The following is a 12,983-nucleotide window of genomic DNA, read 5'->3' as shown; positions in this document are numbered from 1 at the left end:
GGGATTACACCGCGTGCTCCCTTTAATGGACTTAATCTTGCTGTTTGCTTCGCGCTTGTGTTGCACCCTGTAAGCCTGGGAGAGGATTTGGATGTTAGGGGGTGGGGGCTGGGGCTACCCCCACAGCAGGTCTGGCAAGGAGCTGGGGGTCCTGTGCTCGGCAGCTTGGGCTGGCAAGGGGTTTCTAAAATGGCAAGGATGAGTTGTTGTTTGGCCTGAACAAGCCCTTCACTTTCCCCAAAGCTCAGTGGTAGCACCCCCAAAGTGCATCAAGCCTCTGCTCTTGATCCAGGCTCCCTGAGGATTAATGCTTGTGCGCACGCAGGGGGCAGCCCTGAACTGCTCCGTGTGCTGAGGATCCCCCAGAGCAAATCCTGGGCTGTGCTGTGGGTCTGGGGTCTCTCCCATAGCCCAGACCCAGCAGGTCTCTTGGGGCAGGAGCAGGGGGGGGGTGGTTAAAGGGCTGGCTCACAGCAGGGCTGTGCCCCAGTGCCAGGCTTTGGGGTCTTGCTGGCCATGCCGCTATAGCCCCTGCTGTGCCTGCTGCTCGCTGCTAGCAAGGGGCGAAGGGGAGGCTGCTGGCACGTGAAGACCCGGAGGACAAAGCCTGCCTCTGTCCCCTGAGGTCTCTGTCGCTCAGGTCTCATCCCGTCTTAACTTGTCATCAGGTCTGGGCGGCACCTGAGCCATCTGTCCTCCCTTGTCCTTCTACCAGAGGATTTGCCTTTGCTCAAAGGAGTAGCAGAACCGTCTTGCCAAGGGTCAATCCCCAGGTTCTGGTGAGGACTAAAGTCTTTACCTGAGCGTCGGGCGGCTCCCACGGTGGCGAGGGCTAGGAAACCACTCCGGTGCAAGGAGCAAGAGACGGGCAAGACCAAAGAGCACTGGCAGGGCAGAGCTGTCTGTGGCCCTGAGAGATGTTTGCGACTTCCCTGGCTCGGGGGGGTTGGCTGGACCAGCCCCAGGGTAACAGCACGAGGGGACGAGGCTGGGAGCCCGGCGCTGCGGGCAGCAGGGCTGCACCTCTGGGCTGAGCGGCCGCTGAGCCGGCCAGCGGGTGCTTCCAGCCCAAAGGGCGCTTCAATGGGATCAACCGCTCCTCCATCTGCTGCTAAGTTAATAAGGCCACGTTGCTGGCTTGACTCAAGGTATGCAGGGATAGTATCCAGGCAGGAGGCACTGATCACCCAGCAGGATCCGGGGATGGAGAGGCAGATGCTGGGAGAGCAGCATGGTTCCCAACCTGCACCCCGAGTGGTGCTGGGGAGCTCGACTGCAAACATCAGCCCCTGAAAGAGATGCACCGACACAGATGTCTGGCAGATCTAGGGTTCAGAAAGCCACACCAGCCTGGCAGTCACGGCCAAACCGTTTTTGTGGGAAGCCTTGTGGTGTCCCACTTGCTGCCCCTCCCTGACAAGTGGTGAGGGAGCGAGAAGCCCCCAGACCCCGAGGCTGCAGTGAGAAGCCCAAGGACTGCCTGAGCTAAGCTGCGTCTCTTCTTAGGGATCTGAACCTGAGTTTCCTGAGTTTTGGGGATTTTTCTTTTTTTCCTCCCCTTTCCTGACCCTGCTGTGTCACTGATCTCTTACACGACCCAGAAAAGAAAATTATCTCTTCTTCAAATGGGGAAAAAAAAAAAAAGGGGGACAGCTCAAGGCTCCTGCTCCTCATATCTAGGGAGCACCAGGCAGATGGACACTTTATAACACAGCAAGGTGGTGAGACTTGCTCTGTGCCAAAGCCCTTGCGGGCAGTGTCCAGGCTCAGCAGGACCTGGCACAACACAGCGGTTATGTTTTAAACCCCACTGCTTTAAGTCACTTGCGTAGCTTAACTGCCAGGGAGTGACTGCCCACCAGTGCGGTCCCCATGCAGAGACCCCTTGGTGCCTCCCAGATACCAGGGGACAGAGCCACCGCACTGCCTTTCTGGCAGAGAAGCTCCATGAGACCAGGCAAAACATCTCCTCAGAGCTTTCTGCCATGATGCCAGCAAACGCCTACCCGAGAGCACAGGTGCTGCGTCTGTACGGGCTCAGTCCAATTTGCGGTGCGCAGGCAGGGAAGCTGGGGTGATGCTTTTCAAAAGCCATCGGGTTCGACCTGTTCTGCAGTTGCAGGCTGGTTTTTCGTGGCCTCTTTATAGAGAAGGACAAGCAGGGCATTAGCGTGGGATGTGAGACCTGGTTGGGTTCCTCACTCTGCCTGAGGCTTTCTGTCTGACCATGATGAAGTTGCTTCAATTTTCCATCTTTAAAATGAAGACGGTATCTCAGTGCCCTGAAGAGGGTAAGACTGTGCACTGGTGCGGGCTGTGTGCATATCAAAGAGTGCTCTTTATCTGCATTTGGGGTGGGAGGGCTGCAAAAAGGAGGTTTCTTACCCATCAGCCTGCCGAGACCTCTCCTGTTGCTACACTGGCACCCTTCCTCTTTTGAAGTGCTTTTTTCTCGCAGAAGGGAAAGCCTGCAGCTGCGTTTGTCGTGAACCCCATGAACAAAGCCAGGGCTTGCTCTTATCCAAAGGACTGTCTGGCTTGGTGGCTAGGATTTATTTAAATTGCTATAAAGTGCAACTTGGCTAGTTAGCAATTGAAAGAAGTGACTGTGTTAGCTTCAATTAAATTTAAAAGTTGCTCAGCGTGCAGACAAGTCTCGCTATAGCTTGCAAATGGGATGCCCTTCCCTCTCCTTTCTATCTGTGCTGTAGCTGATATGACAGCTACTGGGATTTCCCCAGGCATGACAGGTGACAGAGCTGTCACATCTATTCTTAGTGACGTGGCAAACACTTTTCTTAAACATGTAAACACTAATACACCCTGAACCCCCTCTAACTTGGACTCGGGCTTCAGTGGCGCAAGGGTAGAGGAAGCCCGTTTCAGCTCTGGCAGCACAGCTCCCAGCCCTTTAACCCTCCCAGATGCTTCCTGGGTGCTGCAGTGTCCGATAGTCCTGTGTCCGGCTGCAGCATGTGCCCCCTTCTTCCCCCCCAGTACTACGTGGGGTCATGGCCGGAGCTGGGGACATCTCCCCTGGATGGCTCTGGCAGCCTGGTCTCTGCCCACAGCAGGACAGGTCAGGAAGACACGGTGTCGTGGGACGGGCTTACACTGCGTAGGTGCCCATCAGATAACACCCTGCCAGCACTGGGGATTAGCAGCTTTCAGGGCACAGCTCTGTGGTTTAGTTTCATAAGCAGTAAGGAAAGGGGGAATCTGTCACGAAACTGCAGAGATACACGTAATGCAGGTCACTTCTGGTTGCAAGATGAGCCTGGTTAGGAATCACCAGTATGGTTCTCAGTCTGCCCACGGTCAGGTTGAACCGTTAAGAAGAGTCAGTACTGGGAGCTATGGGGCAAACAGGCTCTGTCTCTTGCTGGAGACTTTCCGGGGTTACTGTGCTGGGAACAGAACAATACAGAGACACATGATCGCTGGGCTAAGGCATCTGCAATGAGCAGTCAATGCATCATGCTGGGCAGGAGGCCATAGACCAAAGTTTATAAAGCTTTATTAAACATTTTGAACAGCTGTGCAATGAACAAACAATACTCTGGAAGTTTCACAACCTCATAGCTTGAACTTCCTCAGGACAGCAACAGCCACTTCTGCTGCTCTCCCCTATGAGACTGAAGTAAAGACAAAGAGATGGCAAAGGGGAGGGAAACCTTTAAAGTTCAGAGACAGTATTTTGTGTTAACCTCTAAGGCTTCTCAAACCTCTGTCCCAGGCTGGACGCCCCAGGAGCCACGGCTGTAGAGTGATGCACGCAGGGTGGAGCTCTGCACAGCTGTGGCTGTGCGACTAACCCACCACCCCCCAGGTTTCTTGACATCCTACTGCCAGGGCAGGTGGAGGCACCGGGCACTCCTCCAGCCTCTTCCCTTCCAGTCAGTAGCACCAGCACCTTCTGTCACCCCTGGCCTGAAAATGCTATCACTGAAAATGGCTGAAGCATTTAATGCTTCAAGCCATGCCTCCACCTCCGGATCCTCTCCTGCCCACGCCTGGCCTTTTGGGCTAGCATCAGTTTTATAGGGTGAGGTTCACAGTGGCTTTCAACACCCCACATCTCACAGCATACCCAACAGTCCTCGGTAAACCCTGGAAATCTAGGAGGAGGGGAAGAGACAGTCTCCACAACCTGTGAGGCTTTATAAAAGCAGCAGCATAACTGAGGCTTTCAGGCTATGATCTCGGAGCATAAGTAGTTCAGAAAGCACTTCGGCAGTGCGCGCATCTCTTTGGCAGGCTGAGCAGGAGGAGATGACTCAACTGCCTCTGGCTCCAGCAGCTTTTGGCCAAGTGCATCTGTGAGCTGTTGAGCTTGCCCTTGATCAGCAAGGCAGGAAGGCTGGCTCCCCGCAAAGAGAAAGACGGAGAGAATCTTGTAGCTACTCGAGCAGGATCAGTGGGCTGAGAGCCCTGAGTTAGACCACCATGGCCTAATGCAGACAAGTGAGTGACACACAACTCCACCACCGTGCAACAGCTGGGCAGAGGCCAGCAGCTCGGGCCTCCACCAGTTCTCAGTTAGGAGGGCTGGTGTCTGATCCTGGTGATACAGGAAGGAAAAAAAAAAAATTCTGCTTCTAAAAAAGCAGGTGGCGCTGCCAGAGTTCACACAGTAAACAAGTCGAGTTTCACAGGCAGAGTGGGAGGAATTTGCCACTCCAATCCACACATAGTTACAGGAAACAGGCTGTTTTTACTCCAGTCACATGCCTAACACCCCCTCCCTCCTCCCTAGCCCTACCCCTTTTTTAAAAGCAAAACAAGAGCCCTCAGCCGACTGGAAGATTATCTTTTTCTAGGTGCCCACTATGCTGGGATCATGAGCCGATTCTGGCAGCTGGGATCCTGTGCAGTGATACAAGAAGCAGTTCCCCCAGCAGCTGTAGCAGATGAGGAATAGAGCTGCCAGGAAGACCAAGGCACAAATCGTGCAAGGTTTCCGTTCCAAGAGGAAACTGAGCAGGTAGAAGCCCATGAACATCGAGTGACTGAACCACAATGCTGGGTTGAGGGGCTTGGGTATGAGCAGGACAGGTAACAACCACTGCAGGCAGTACATTGTGGCTGGCTGGCTGGGGCCTTGCGGCAGCAGCAACCAGATGTGCTCCAAAACAGTGTCCAGCAACTCCTCTGGCAGGCAGGCTGTTCTGTAGGGAGGGGTAAAAAGTGAGACCATCAGAGAAACAGCAAAAAAATCAACATCCTTCTTATACAGCTTCATTTGCTCCCAAGAATCATATGCTGATGCTTGAACTCCCAGTACTAAATCCTGGCGTGTCTCACTGCTGGTGGAAAGTTTCCTGCTTTCTCTGCTTCTCAGCTGAAGATACAATTATCTACTGCTAGTGTAGAAGCGTATCACTTGTGCACTCCCCACCTCAGCCTTTTACCCAGGCTAGGACCTATGAGACCCTTTTCCTCAGCATAGTTCAGGAACAGAAATGGAGAGGGGGAAATGGAAAGGAAAACAAGCTGCCACAGCCCTCCCCACACACCCATCTATCCAAACCGTCCATAAACTTCAGTGATGATATAGAGGAATGCAACTGAGGGGTAAACTGCTAGGCACTACAAGGAAGGGTTAAGGAAGCATTAATGTAAAAAATGTCTAGGAAGCGTTAAGCACGCAGACTGCTTCCTCCCTGGACACAGATCCATTATAAAGTCTTCTACCAGGACAGCATGACATTCAAGCTGTACATGTAGCTACCCAGGAAAGCCCTGACAGTGTCCAGGCTGCAAAACAAAGGGGAGGACAGTCCCTGCTTAAGGGATTTATAATCCTTGCCAATCAGCTAAAGTCGGAGAAGACAAAGTATGTGAATAGATCAGAGAGGGGACAGTCTCAAAACGGCAATTTTCCTAAGTGCTGTAAACACAGGATTTCCTCATTTGGATTATTATAAAACCCTGTGGAAAATAGTGAGCTTTAAGGGCTCTAAGCAGCAATGGCAGCACACTACATGTCCAGAAAACATGCTTCTACTTTTAGCAACCACATCAACTACACTAAGCATGTAGGGTTTTTTAAGTTCTAAGCAGTACAAACATCTTCAAGAACTTCAGATGGCTTTAAAAGTAATAAATGCCTTACAGGTGTTTTTACAGAGCCAGAACTGTTGAATGGGGACAGCTGAGTAGAGTTTAGCAGTCTGGGACTGGGGTAGCAGGTCAGGCTAGAAGACACCAGTATTGCTGGGAGGGAATAACTGCAAGTTTTCCTTCAGTTCATGCAACAGGGAAACCATCAGAGGAGAGTACTCCTAGCTCGCTGCCCCAAAAAGGCAAAACCATGCAGGGGAGTGCTGGAAAAGGGAAGAGTTTGGGAAGCGCCCGGTTCCCTGCCATCCTGCAGGACATCATGATGATATGCAGCAACACTGAACGAAGCAGCTGCCAGCCAGGGCACAGAAAGACAGGCAGGAGGACAGCTCCAGCCTTGCAGAGTGCCACAGCCTCACCCCCACTAAGCAGACCCTGGTCAGTACAGCTTCTCGCAGCAATCCTTTTATCTGAAAATACTCAACTGAGCAGTGCTGTCAGAAGGAAGAAGGCCTGGGCCCAGCCTGCTAGGGATTACAAATGGGGGGTGGGAAGGTTAGTAGGATGAAGGAGTGAGAAGGTAAACAAACAGCACATTCCACTGGCTCCTGTTGGCAGGAGAAGGGATTTCCTGGAGAATGGAGAGAGAATGAGGGATTGCACAGAAAAGCCAAGAGAAAACCACGCGCAGTTCTCTTCCAAAAAAACACTAAGGTCAGACTTGTCTTACAGCTCTGCAAGCTCGCAGGTACCACCCTGCTCCGTTGTCAGGAACGGGAAGCACGCTGCCATCCACTTTGCATGTTCTTAGCAGCAGGATCTAATTTAATGTTAGCAAGAGAGAATGCAGGCCAAAATCTCCACCAGGGCAAACAGAAAAGAGTATTTTGGGGAAAGTATATTGTGCTGTCACTCCTGCAAGAAAGTGTTCTCCAGCAGAGAGAGGGCAGCTGGGGTTCAGTTAGTAAAACTAAGCTGCAGTTAGGCAACCGAAGAGTAAGGAAGAAGTTATTTTACATTGCAGTATGGATAAATTAAAGTCAAAGGAATAAAACTCCCAACATTAGTCCTGTTTTATGCGGGTCAGTTGTACCTTTAAGGGCAAGTCTAGTCCCAAGCCTATTCCCCCATCTATAAACTGGCAATAAGGATTATTTATTTCATAACAAAACATGATGTCTGCTAGCCTTTGTGAACCACGTAGATGTTTCTGGAGTAAAAGTACTGCAGAAGCATTAGGTAACTTTTTTCCAAGGGGAAGAATGGAGGGAAAAGATTTAACAACAAATACTTGATCAGAAAGGTAATTAAACCCCACCACCCAACTTTTTAGTTCAGACTGCACTGAATACAACAAAGCTGTACCAAATCAATGCTCTGCAACCGCCTTAATCCTCCTGAAATGTTCCTTCCTTGAAGTTTCTTACAGTCTTTCTTTCTGAAGTGCTCCAAACATTGAGCAGTACAAATCACTGCATAAATATCACATCATACTTTCACGAGATCCAGCCCTGAAGTCACATCAGCTGGACTTCTGTAACTGGACATGTGTGGCCCATTCTTGAAGCTTTAGTTTAAGGTGCCTACAGGCAACTGCTTTGGGCTTTCTGTCTCTATAATAAAAAAATGGATAAAAGCCAACCTAAGACAGTGTCTGTTAGAAGAGCACAAGGCTGGAACAAAGCTCTAAAATCTTCCAGGACTAATGTCATAAATCTCTCAGCTTTCATATGGCCACGTGTTGCTATTGAACCTTTAGCCCCTGAACTTTACAACTGACTACAGTTCCAGTATAATCATACTATGTGACACAGCTGCATTCCACTCCATTGTCTGGCCTCCTCACCACAGCAAAGACTTAAGCGATAATGCTCTAAAGAGCAAGTTGATTCGAAGCATGTAAGTGTTGCCTAAACACTTCCTACAAAAATAAATTCATCTTAGAACAAGTTACCCACTTGTAAATCACTGTTATTTCCTGCAAGAGCCAGTGGCTTGTAGCAATCAATGCAACTACTCCGCAGAATAAAGAATGACTTAACAGCAGTTATTTTTACTAACGAAGTTTCACTGTCAGTGCCCTTCAATCTGCAAACCTCTTGGACTTCTAACAAATGCAGTCATTAGAACAGTTAGTCTTGTATCTCTAGTCAGTTTGCTTCAATCTTCTTGCACCCCTTTGCGATCCACCAGTTAAAGGCTCAAGACCCTTTGCTGTATCCCACAGCTGATCCTACAAAGGTACCTCTACTTACTAGAGACTTCTGCAGCTCTGTCTTCCTGAAGGGACTTTCCACTAGTGCTACTAGTTACATACTGTCCTAGCTCTTCACCAGAGATTCCTTTATACAGCTGGCAATGAGACAAAGTTCTCTTTCCATGCTACTGACCAAAGAGAAACAACATCTCCTGCTACCACCAGCTCTTTAGTGAGTTGGGAACTGTAACTCTCCTTGGTGCCCAGGATGGGCAGTCCCATCTCAAAGGCATTCCAATATTCAGTTTTGCCTAGATTCTCAAACAAGATGAAACTTGCAAATGAAAAATTCCTACCTTGTTGTCTTTGTCCCCTCCTGATGATCCAAGCTAAAGATTACCATCTCCCAGAGCAAATAATAACCTGTCACCCAACAGTAATTCTACCACCTCTCTGTTTCACAACCACATCCTGCTTTTCCTCAACCAGTTGCTCTTGTTCTCCCCTGCCTGACTCATCCCTCCTTAGCCAGCCTGGTGTCCTGCTCTCCTCAAGACTGCTCTCGTGCTCCTGCTCAAGTCATCTGACCTGGCACCCACTCTTGTTTAGCAGATGGCTCCTTTTCATCGCACCGCCAGTGCCTCCTCTCGCTCCTCCACGGCTCTGAGAGCCACTTGAACTTGTTTCAGATTCCTCAGCAGCAGAGAGCAGGTGATGCTCCTGCTGCTCTGCCCACAGTCAGCCCTCGGTGGCTCCACTGATCTCCATGTGCTGCCAGAGCCTCCTGCAGGGAGAGGAACAGCCTGGGGAGGTTCCCTGCACACCTCACCAATAAGCAAACACAAAATACTTTTCCACATGCTTATTAACCAGCTTACAATCATGCTCGCATCCCTTCTTTCTGTCATCTTCCCTCCCAAGACCATTCCAAACCAGCTCCTACTGGCACATGTTTGTGGGGAGGATTTTCAAATTCCAGTGCGAGGGTAGCTGCACGCCTTTCCCAGCCAGAAACAAAACTTGAGTTACAACAAGTCAAAAGCGAGTAGCACAGCACAAGTCTATAGTACTTTGCAATGGATCAGTCACATTTTAGAATAAATCCATCTGAGGAGCTAGCAAGCTGTTCCTTAGCATTCTACAAGCTAATTCAGCAATTAAGAGGCCAAGAGGTGCTCCTGTACCATAGATTTTATACATCAGTATGCCAACACCAAGTCTGTACCTTTCTCAAGAATGTCTTAATTCCTTAACAGTCCATTTACCCTGACAGGGGAGAATAATCAGCCGGCTTTCACTAAGCACTTAAAAGGTAAGCTTGTTCAGACCTTACTAAAGCAGCTATTAAAACAGCACCGTCTGCAAGGAACTTCCCCAGCTGATGCTACAGAAATAGTCACCCAGGCTGGCAGCTGAAAGGTCTGCAATAAAAGACCAAGCAACATTTTTATTGAGGGCAGGGTGGTGGTGGCACCAATCTTCCCCTTTCCCAGAAGCCAGAGTTTCTGCCTGGGAATGAAAAGCTGCATTGTCTAAATAAAAAATCACTCCAGTTATATAAACTTAAGAGGGACTTGCACTGAGCTTCTTACCTACAAGGCTCACCTGTAGCACAGTTTGCTTAAAATTGTTTAAATCAAAAACCCTGTTGCAGCAACGTAACTTGAACTGATGTGTGTAGGCAGTCCTTCATGCTGCCAGCTTGTGTTCAAAACCAACTCTCAAATACCAGGTAGCACCCAAAACAGCTGCTAAACAATACACAATATCCAAAGCATTGCTGGGGGGCAGGGGAAAGGGTGAAAGAGACAACAAGTAATGAGTTTGAGGAGTTCAGTTAAAAAAAAGCAACAGGAAACCAGTTTTCTAGATGCCAACCCTCTCTCCCCAAAATGCCAAGAACCGTAACTGTTCAAACTTTTATGACCCATTTGCAGTATCAGGTATTTAACTTCTTCAGGATTTTTTCTGGCCTTGCTGCTATTTTTTCAAGTTTTTAAAGCCTTATATGCTGCTATGACTCAGCTGGAAAAAGTGAGTCTTCAATTTTTGGCAAAGGCCTTATCCCAGCCTTTGATAAGTTCATGCCTTGAACACTTGATGTAGACTAAGAAATGGTGCAACACAATTGCAAAGTTTCCAAAATAGCAGCAAATCCTTGACTAACCAAGCCTCGGGGTTATGAAGTGTTCAGATTTCTCAAGCTAGAGACATGCCACGGCAACCCATTTCATGAAGAGCAGAAGCTCTCTGTTGAGCCACTCCACTGCTGCTCTCCGAGCTTCATTACTGTTTGGAAGATTGATTAGCCAGTCTCCACAGGTAGTGCAGAGTCCACTCCCTTTGGACCGAAGCACACTCAGCACCAGGGTGAGCAAAGCCTGCGAGTGGGAAGGCAGCAGTGTGATCCCTGTTTCTCTGCACAGTAAATCACAGCAGAACCGTAAGTCAGCCAGCTCTGTGGTTATAAGAGATGTCAACATTGACAGCTGTCATCTGTAGTACTGCCACTTTCATTTGCGCTAACCTGTTAATTCTCCGTGATCCTCACTCCTGCCCTCTGCCTTTGTTTAGCTGCTGAATATCATGAATTCCAGGTCCATTCCAAGGCCCCAGAAAAACACAAGTTATTTTTAGTTTTAATCTGGATCTCTTTTCTACTTTTTGTGCCTTCAACAGGCTTCAGAAGTCTGAATACAGCCTGATAAAGGCCAGTTTTCTGTGTCTCCAGTAAAGAGAGGCAAAAACGCAGTACTGGCAACATGTTCTAGGTAGTTATGATGCATAGCTTGGAAAGGCAAAAGTTACTCTGCTACGACAGCATTTACAAGATCACTGTAATGTTTCAGTACGGGGTAATGAAGCATAGTAGAGTTCAGAGAGCTGCGGGCTGCGTTCAACAGCTTCGTTTTTAAATCTTCTCTTGAACTTCTGTGTTTGGGATGGAATCAGCAGCGTTTATACAACAGAACAGCTTGCAAATTTGCTTTGTCGTCACCAGCCCGAAGCATCCGCGGGGTTGCAGGGAGGGCGCCCGGCCGGGCAGAGCAGCGCTGCGGAGGGCCGTGCGCTCTGCCAGACAAAAGGATGTCGCAGGGTCGCCTTGCCCTGGGGGGACACGGGCCTGCCTCCGCTGTGGGAAGGTGCCACAGCGAGCTACGGGATGGTCCTGCTGAGGCCAGAGGTACGGGGCGGGGGGGGGGGGCATGCAGTGCCGTCCTGAAATGCCACGTCGGGTCGCCAAGCCCCTCGGCTGCCCTCGGGAGCCTGAAACCGCATCTCCGCAGCAGCGGCTGCCCCGCCGCCCCCGCGCCGGGCCCCGCCGGGCCCCAGCGGCCACGGCCGCCCGCGGCAGGCCTGCGCTGGCAGCCGGGCCGCTTCCAGCGGGCTCCTCTCCCCCCGCCGCCGGCCCGGGGGCAGGCTGGGCCCCGGCGGCACCCCCCGCCCCGGGCACCCCCCCGCCCCGCCCGCTGCCCCCCGTACTCACGGCGCGGTGCCGCCGCCTCACGCCGCCGTGCCGGGCCCGCGCCGCACCCTGAGGAGGGAAGGGAGAGGCCGCGCCGCCCGGGGGACGCCCCCCGCCCGCCCCGGCAGGGCGCCGCCGTCCCACCGGGGCCCCGCCCGCCTGTCCCGGGGCCCGGCCCGGCCCCGCCGCGCAGCAGCTCCGGCGGCGGCCGGGGGTGGGGGCGCCGCTCCGGCAGGCAGCGCCGAGGGCAGCCCGGCGCGACGGGCACTGCGCATGCGCGGGGGGAGGGGGGCAGCGCGGCGCACGCGGCCTCGCGTGGTGGAGCGTGAGCGGTCCCTTGCTTCTTCAAAATGCAGACGTATTTACATATATATATATAGGTATAGGTATATATATATATAATTATTTTTTTTACGTAAAGTACCGTTTGTACGCTTCTTTGCACCCCGTGGCACGCTCCTCGCCGGCCTGCCTTGCGCGGGGTTTGCATGCACATGGCGGGGTTTGTGCTGTGCATGCTCGCACCGTGCTTATGGCGCGCCGTTCACTCAGATTTTCGCATGCTCTTTGCATGCTGTTTGCCTGCTCGCTTGTACAGCGAAGGGCACTGCGTTTTCGCAAGCAACTTTCATGATTCCGTGGAGGGCAGGCTGTGTTTTGTATGCTTGCTTACATGTGGTTGTATGCTGTTTGCAGGCTTTGCTTTGCATGCAGTTGGCATGTGTCCTTGCACACCATTGCATGCTGTTCGTGTGCTCGCAGAGCTGGCACTGTGTGGCATGCCAAGTCCATGCTTTCTTGCACTGCACTGCATACTATTTTTAGGCTTGCTTACATGCTGCTTCCTTGTCATGCATGGCAATGTGCTTTTGTTGTTGACTTGGCCCCATCCAGCCCCAGTTGGCCCCAGTTTTTGATGCTGCAGGTGCGTGGGCACCTGCACCCTTCCTGGCGCAATGTCTCAGAGATTGGTAGAGCAGACACTGCTCTGCGGCTTCTCCCCTTCGATGCTTCCCTGAACCCCAGGTTGCTGGCAGCCCTCCAGCCGAGTGCCAGGGGGCTGGCAGCAAAGCCTGGGCTGCCACGAGCGCTCCAGCTCTAGCCCCTCTTGCTGAGGACACCCAGCAGCATGTTACCGAGCACAGCTCAGCCATGCCCAGCTCCGGCTGCGTTCCCAAAAGGGCCATGGAGCAAAGGGAGAGAAACATTCCAGGACAAACACCCCAAACACTTTTTCCCAGCTGTTTAAAAGCCACC

The 12,983-nt window shown here is 51.4% G+C and overlaps 1 protein-coding gene across 2 annotated transcripts; it reads right to left on the bottom strand.

Annotated features, from left to right (window-relative positions):
* Positions 1-3,500: 3,500 nt before the first annotated feature.
* On the bottom strand, positions 3,501-11,992 carry BLCAP (BLCAP apoptosis inducing factor). Of its 2 annotated transcripts, none has more exons than XM_055813907.1 (2): positions 11,748-11,992; positions 3,501-5,168 (listed from the first exon to the last, which is right to left on the bottom strand). In XM_055813907.1, the coding sequence occupies exon 2, from the start codon at positions 5,078-5,080 to the stop codon at positions 4,817-4,819; it is 264 nt and encodes an 87-aa protein (XP_055669882.1). In that variant the 5' UTR covers positions 5,081-5,168; positions 11,748-11,992; the 3' UTR covers positions 3,501-4,816. The 2 variants fall into 2 exon arrangements, with proteins under 2 accessions (XP_055669882.1, XP_055669883.1); XM_055813908.1 differs by lacking the exon at positions 11,748-11,992 and adding an exon at positions 10,428-11,423.
* Positions 11,993-12,983: the final 991 nt, after the last annotated feature.

This window comes from Falco peregrinus, chromosome 9, assembly GCF_023634155.1.
Source record: "Falco peregrinus isolate bFalPer1 chromosome 9, bFalPer1.pri, whole genome shotgun sequence".
Classification (NCBI taxonomy): domain Eukaryota; kingdom Metazoa; phylum Chordata; class Aves; order Falconiformes; family Falconidae; genus Falco; species Falco peregrinus.
Note: the sequence above shows the minus strand (reverse complement) of the source record. Positions and strands in the feature narration are given on the sequence as shown.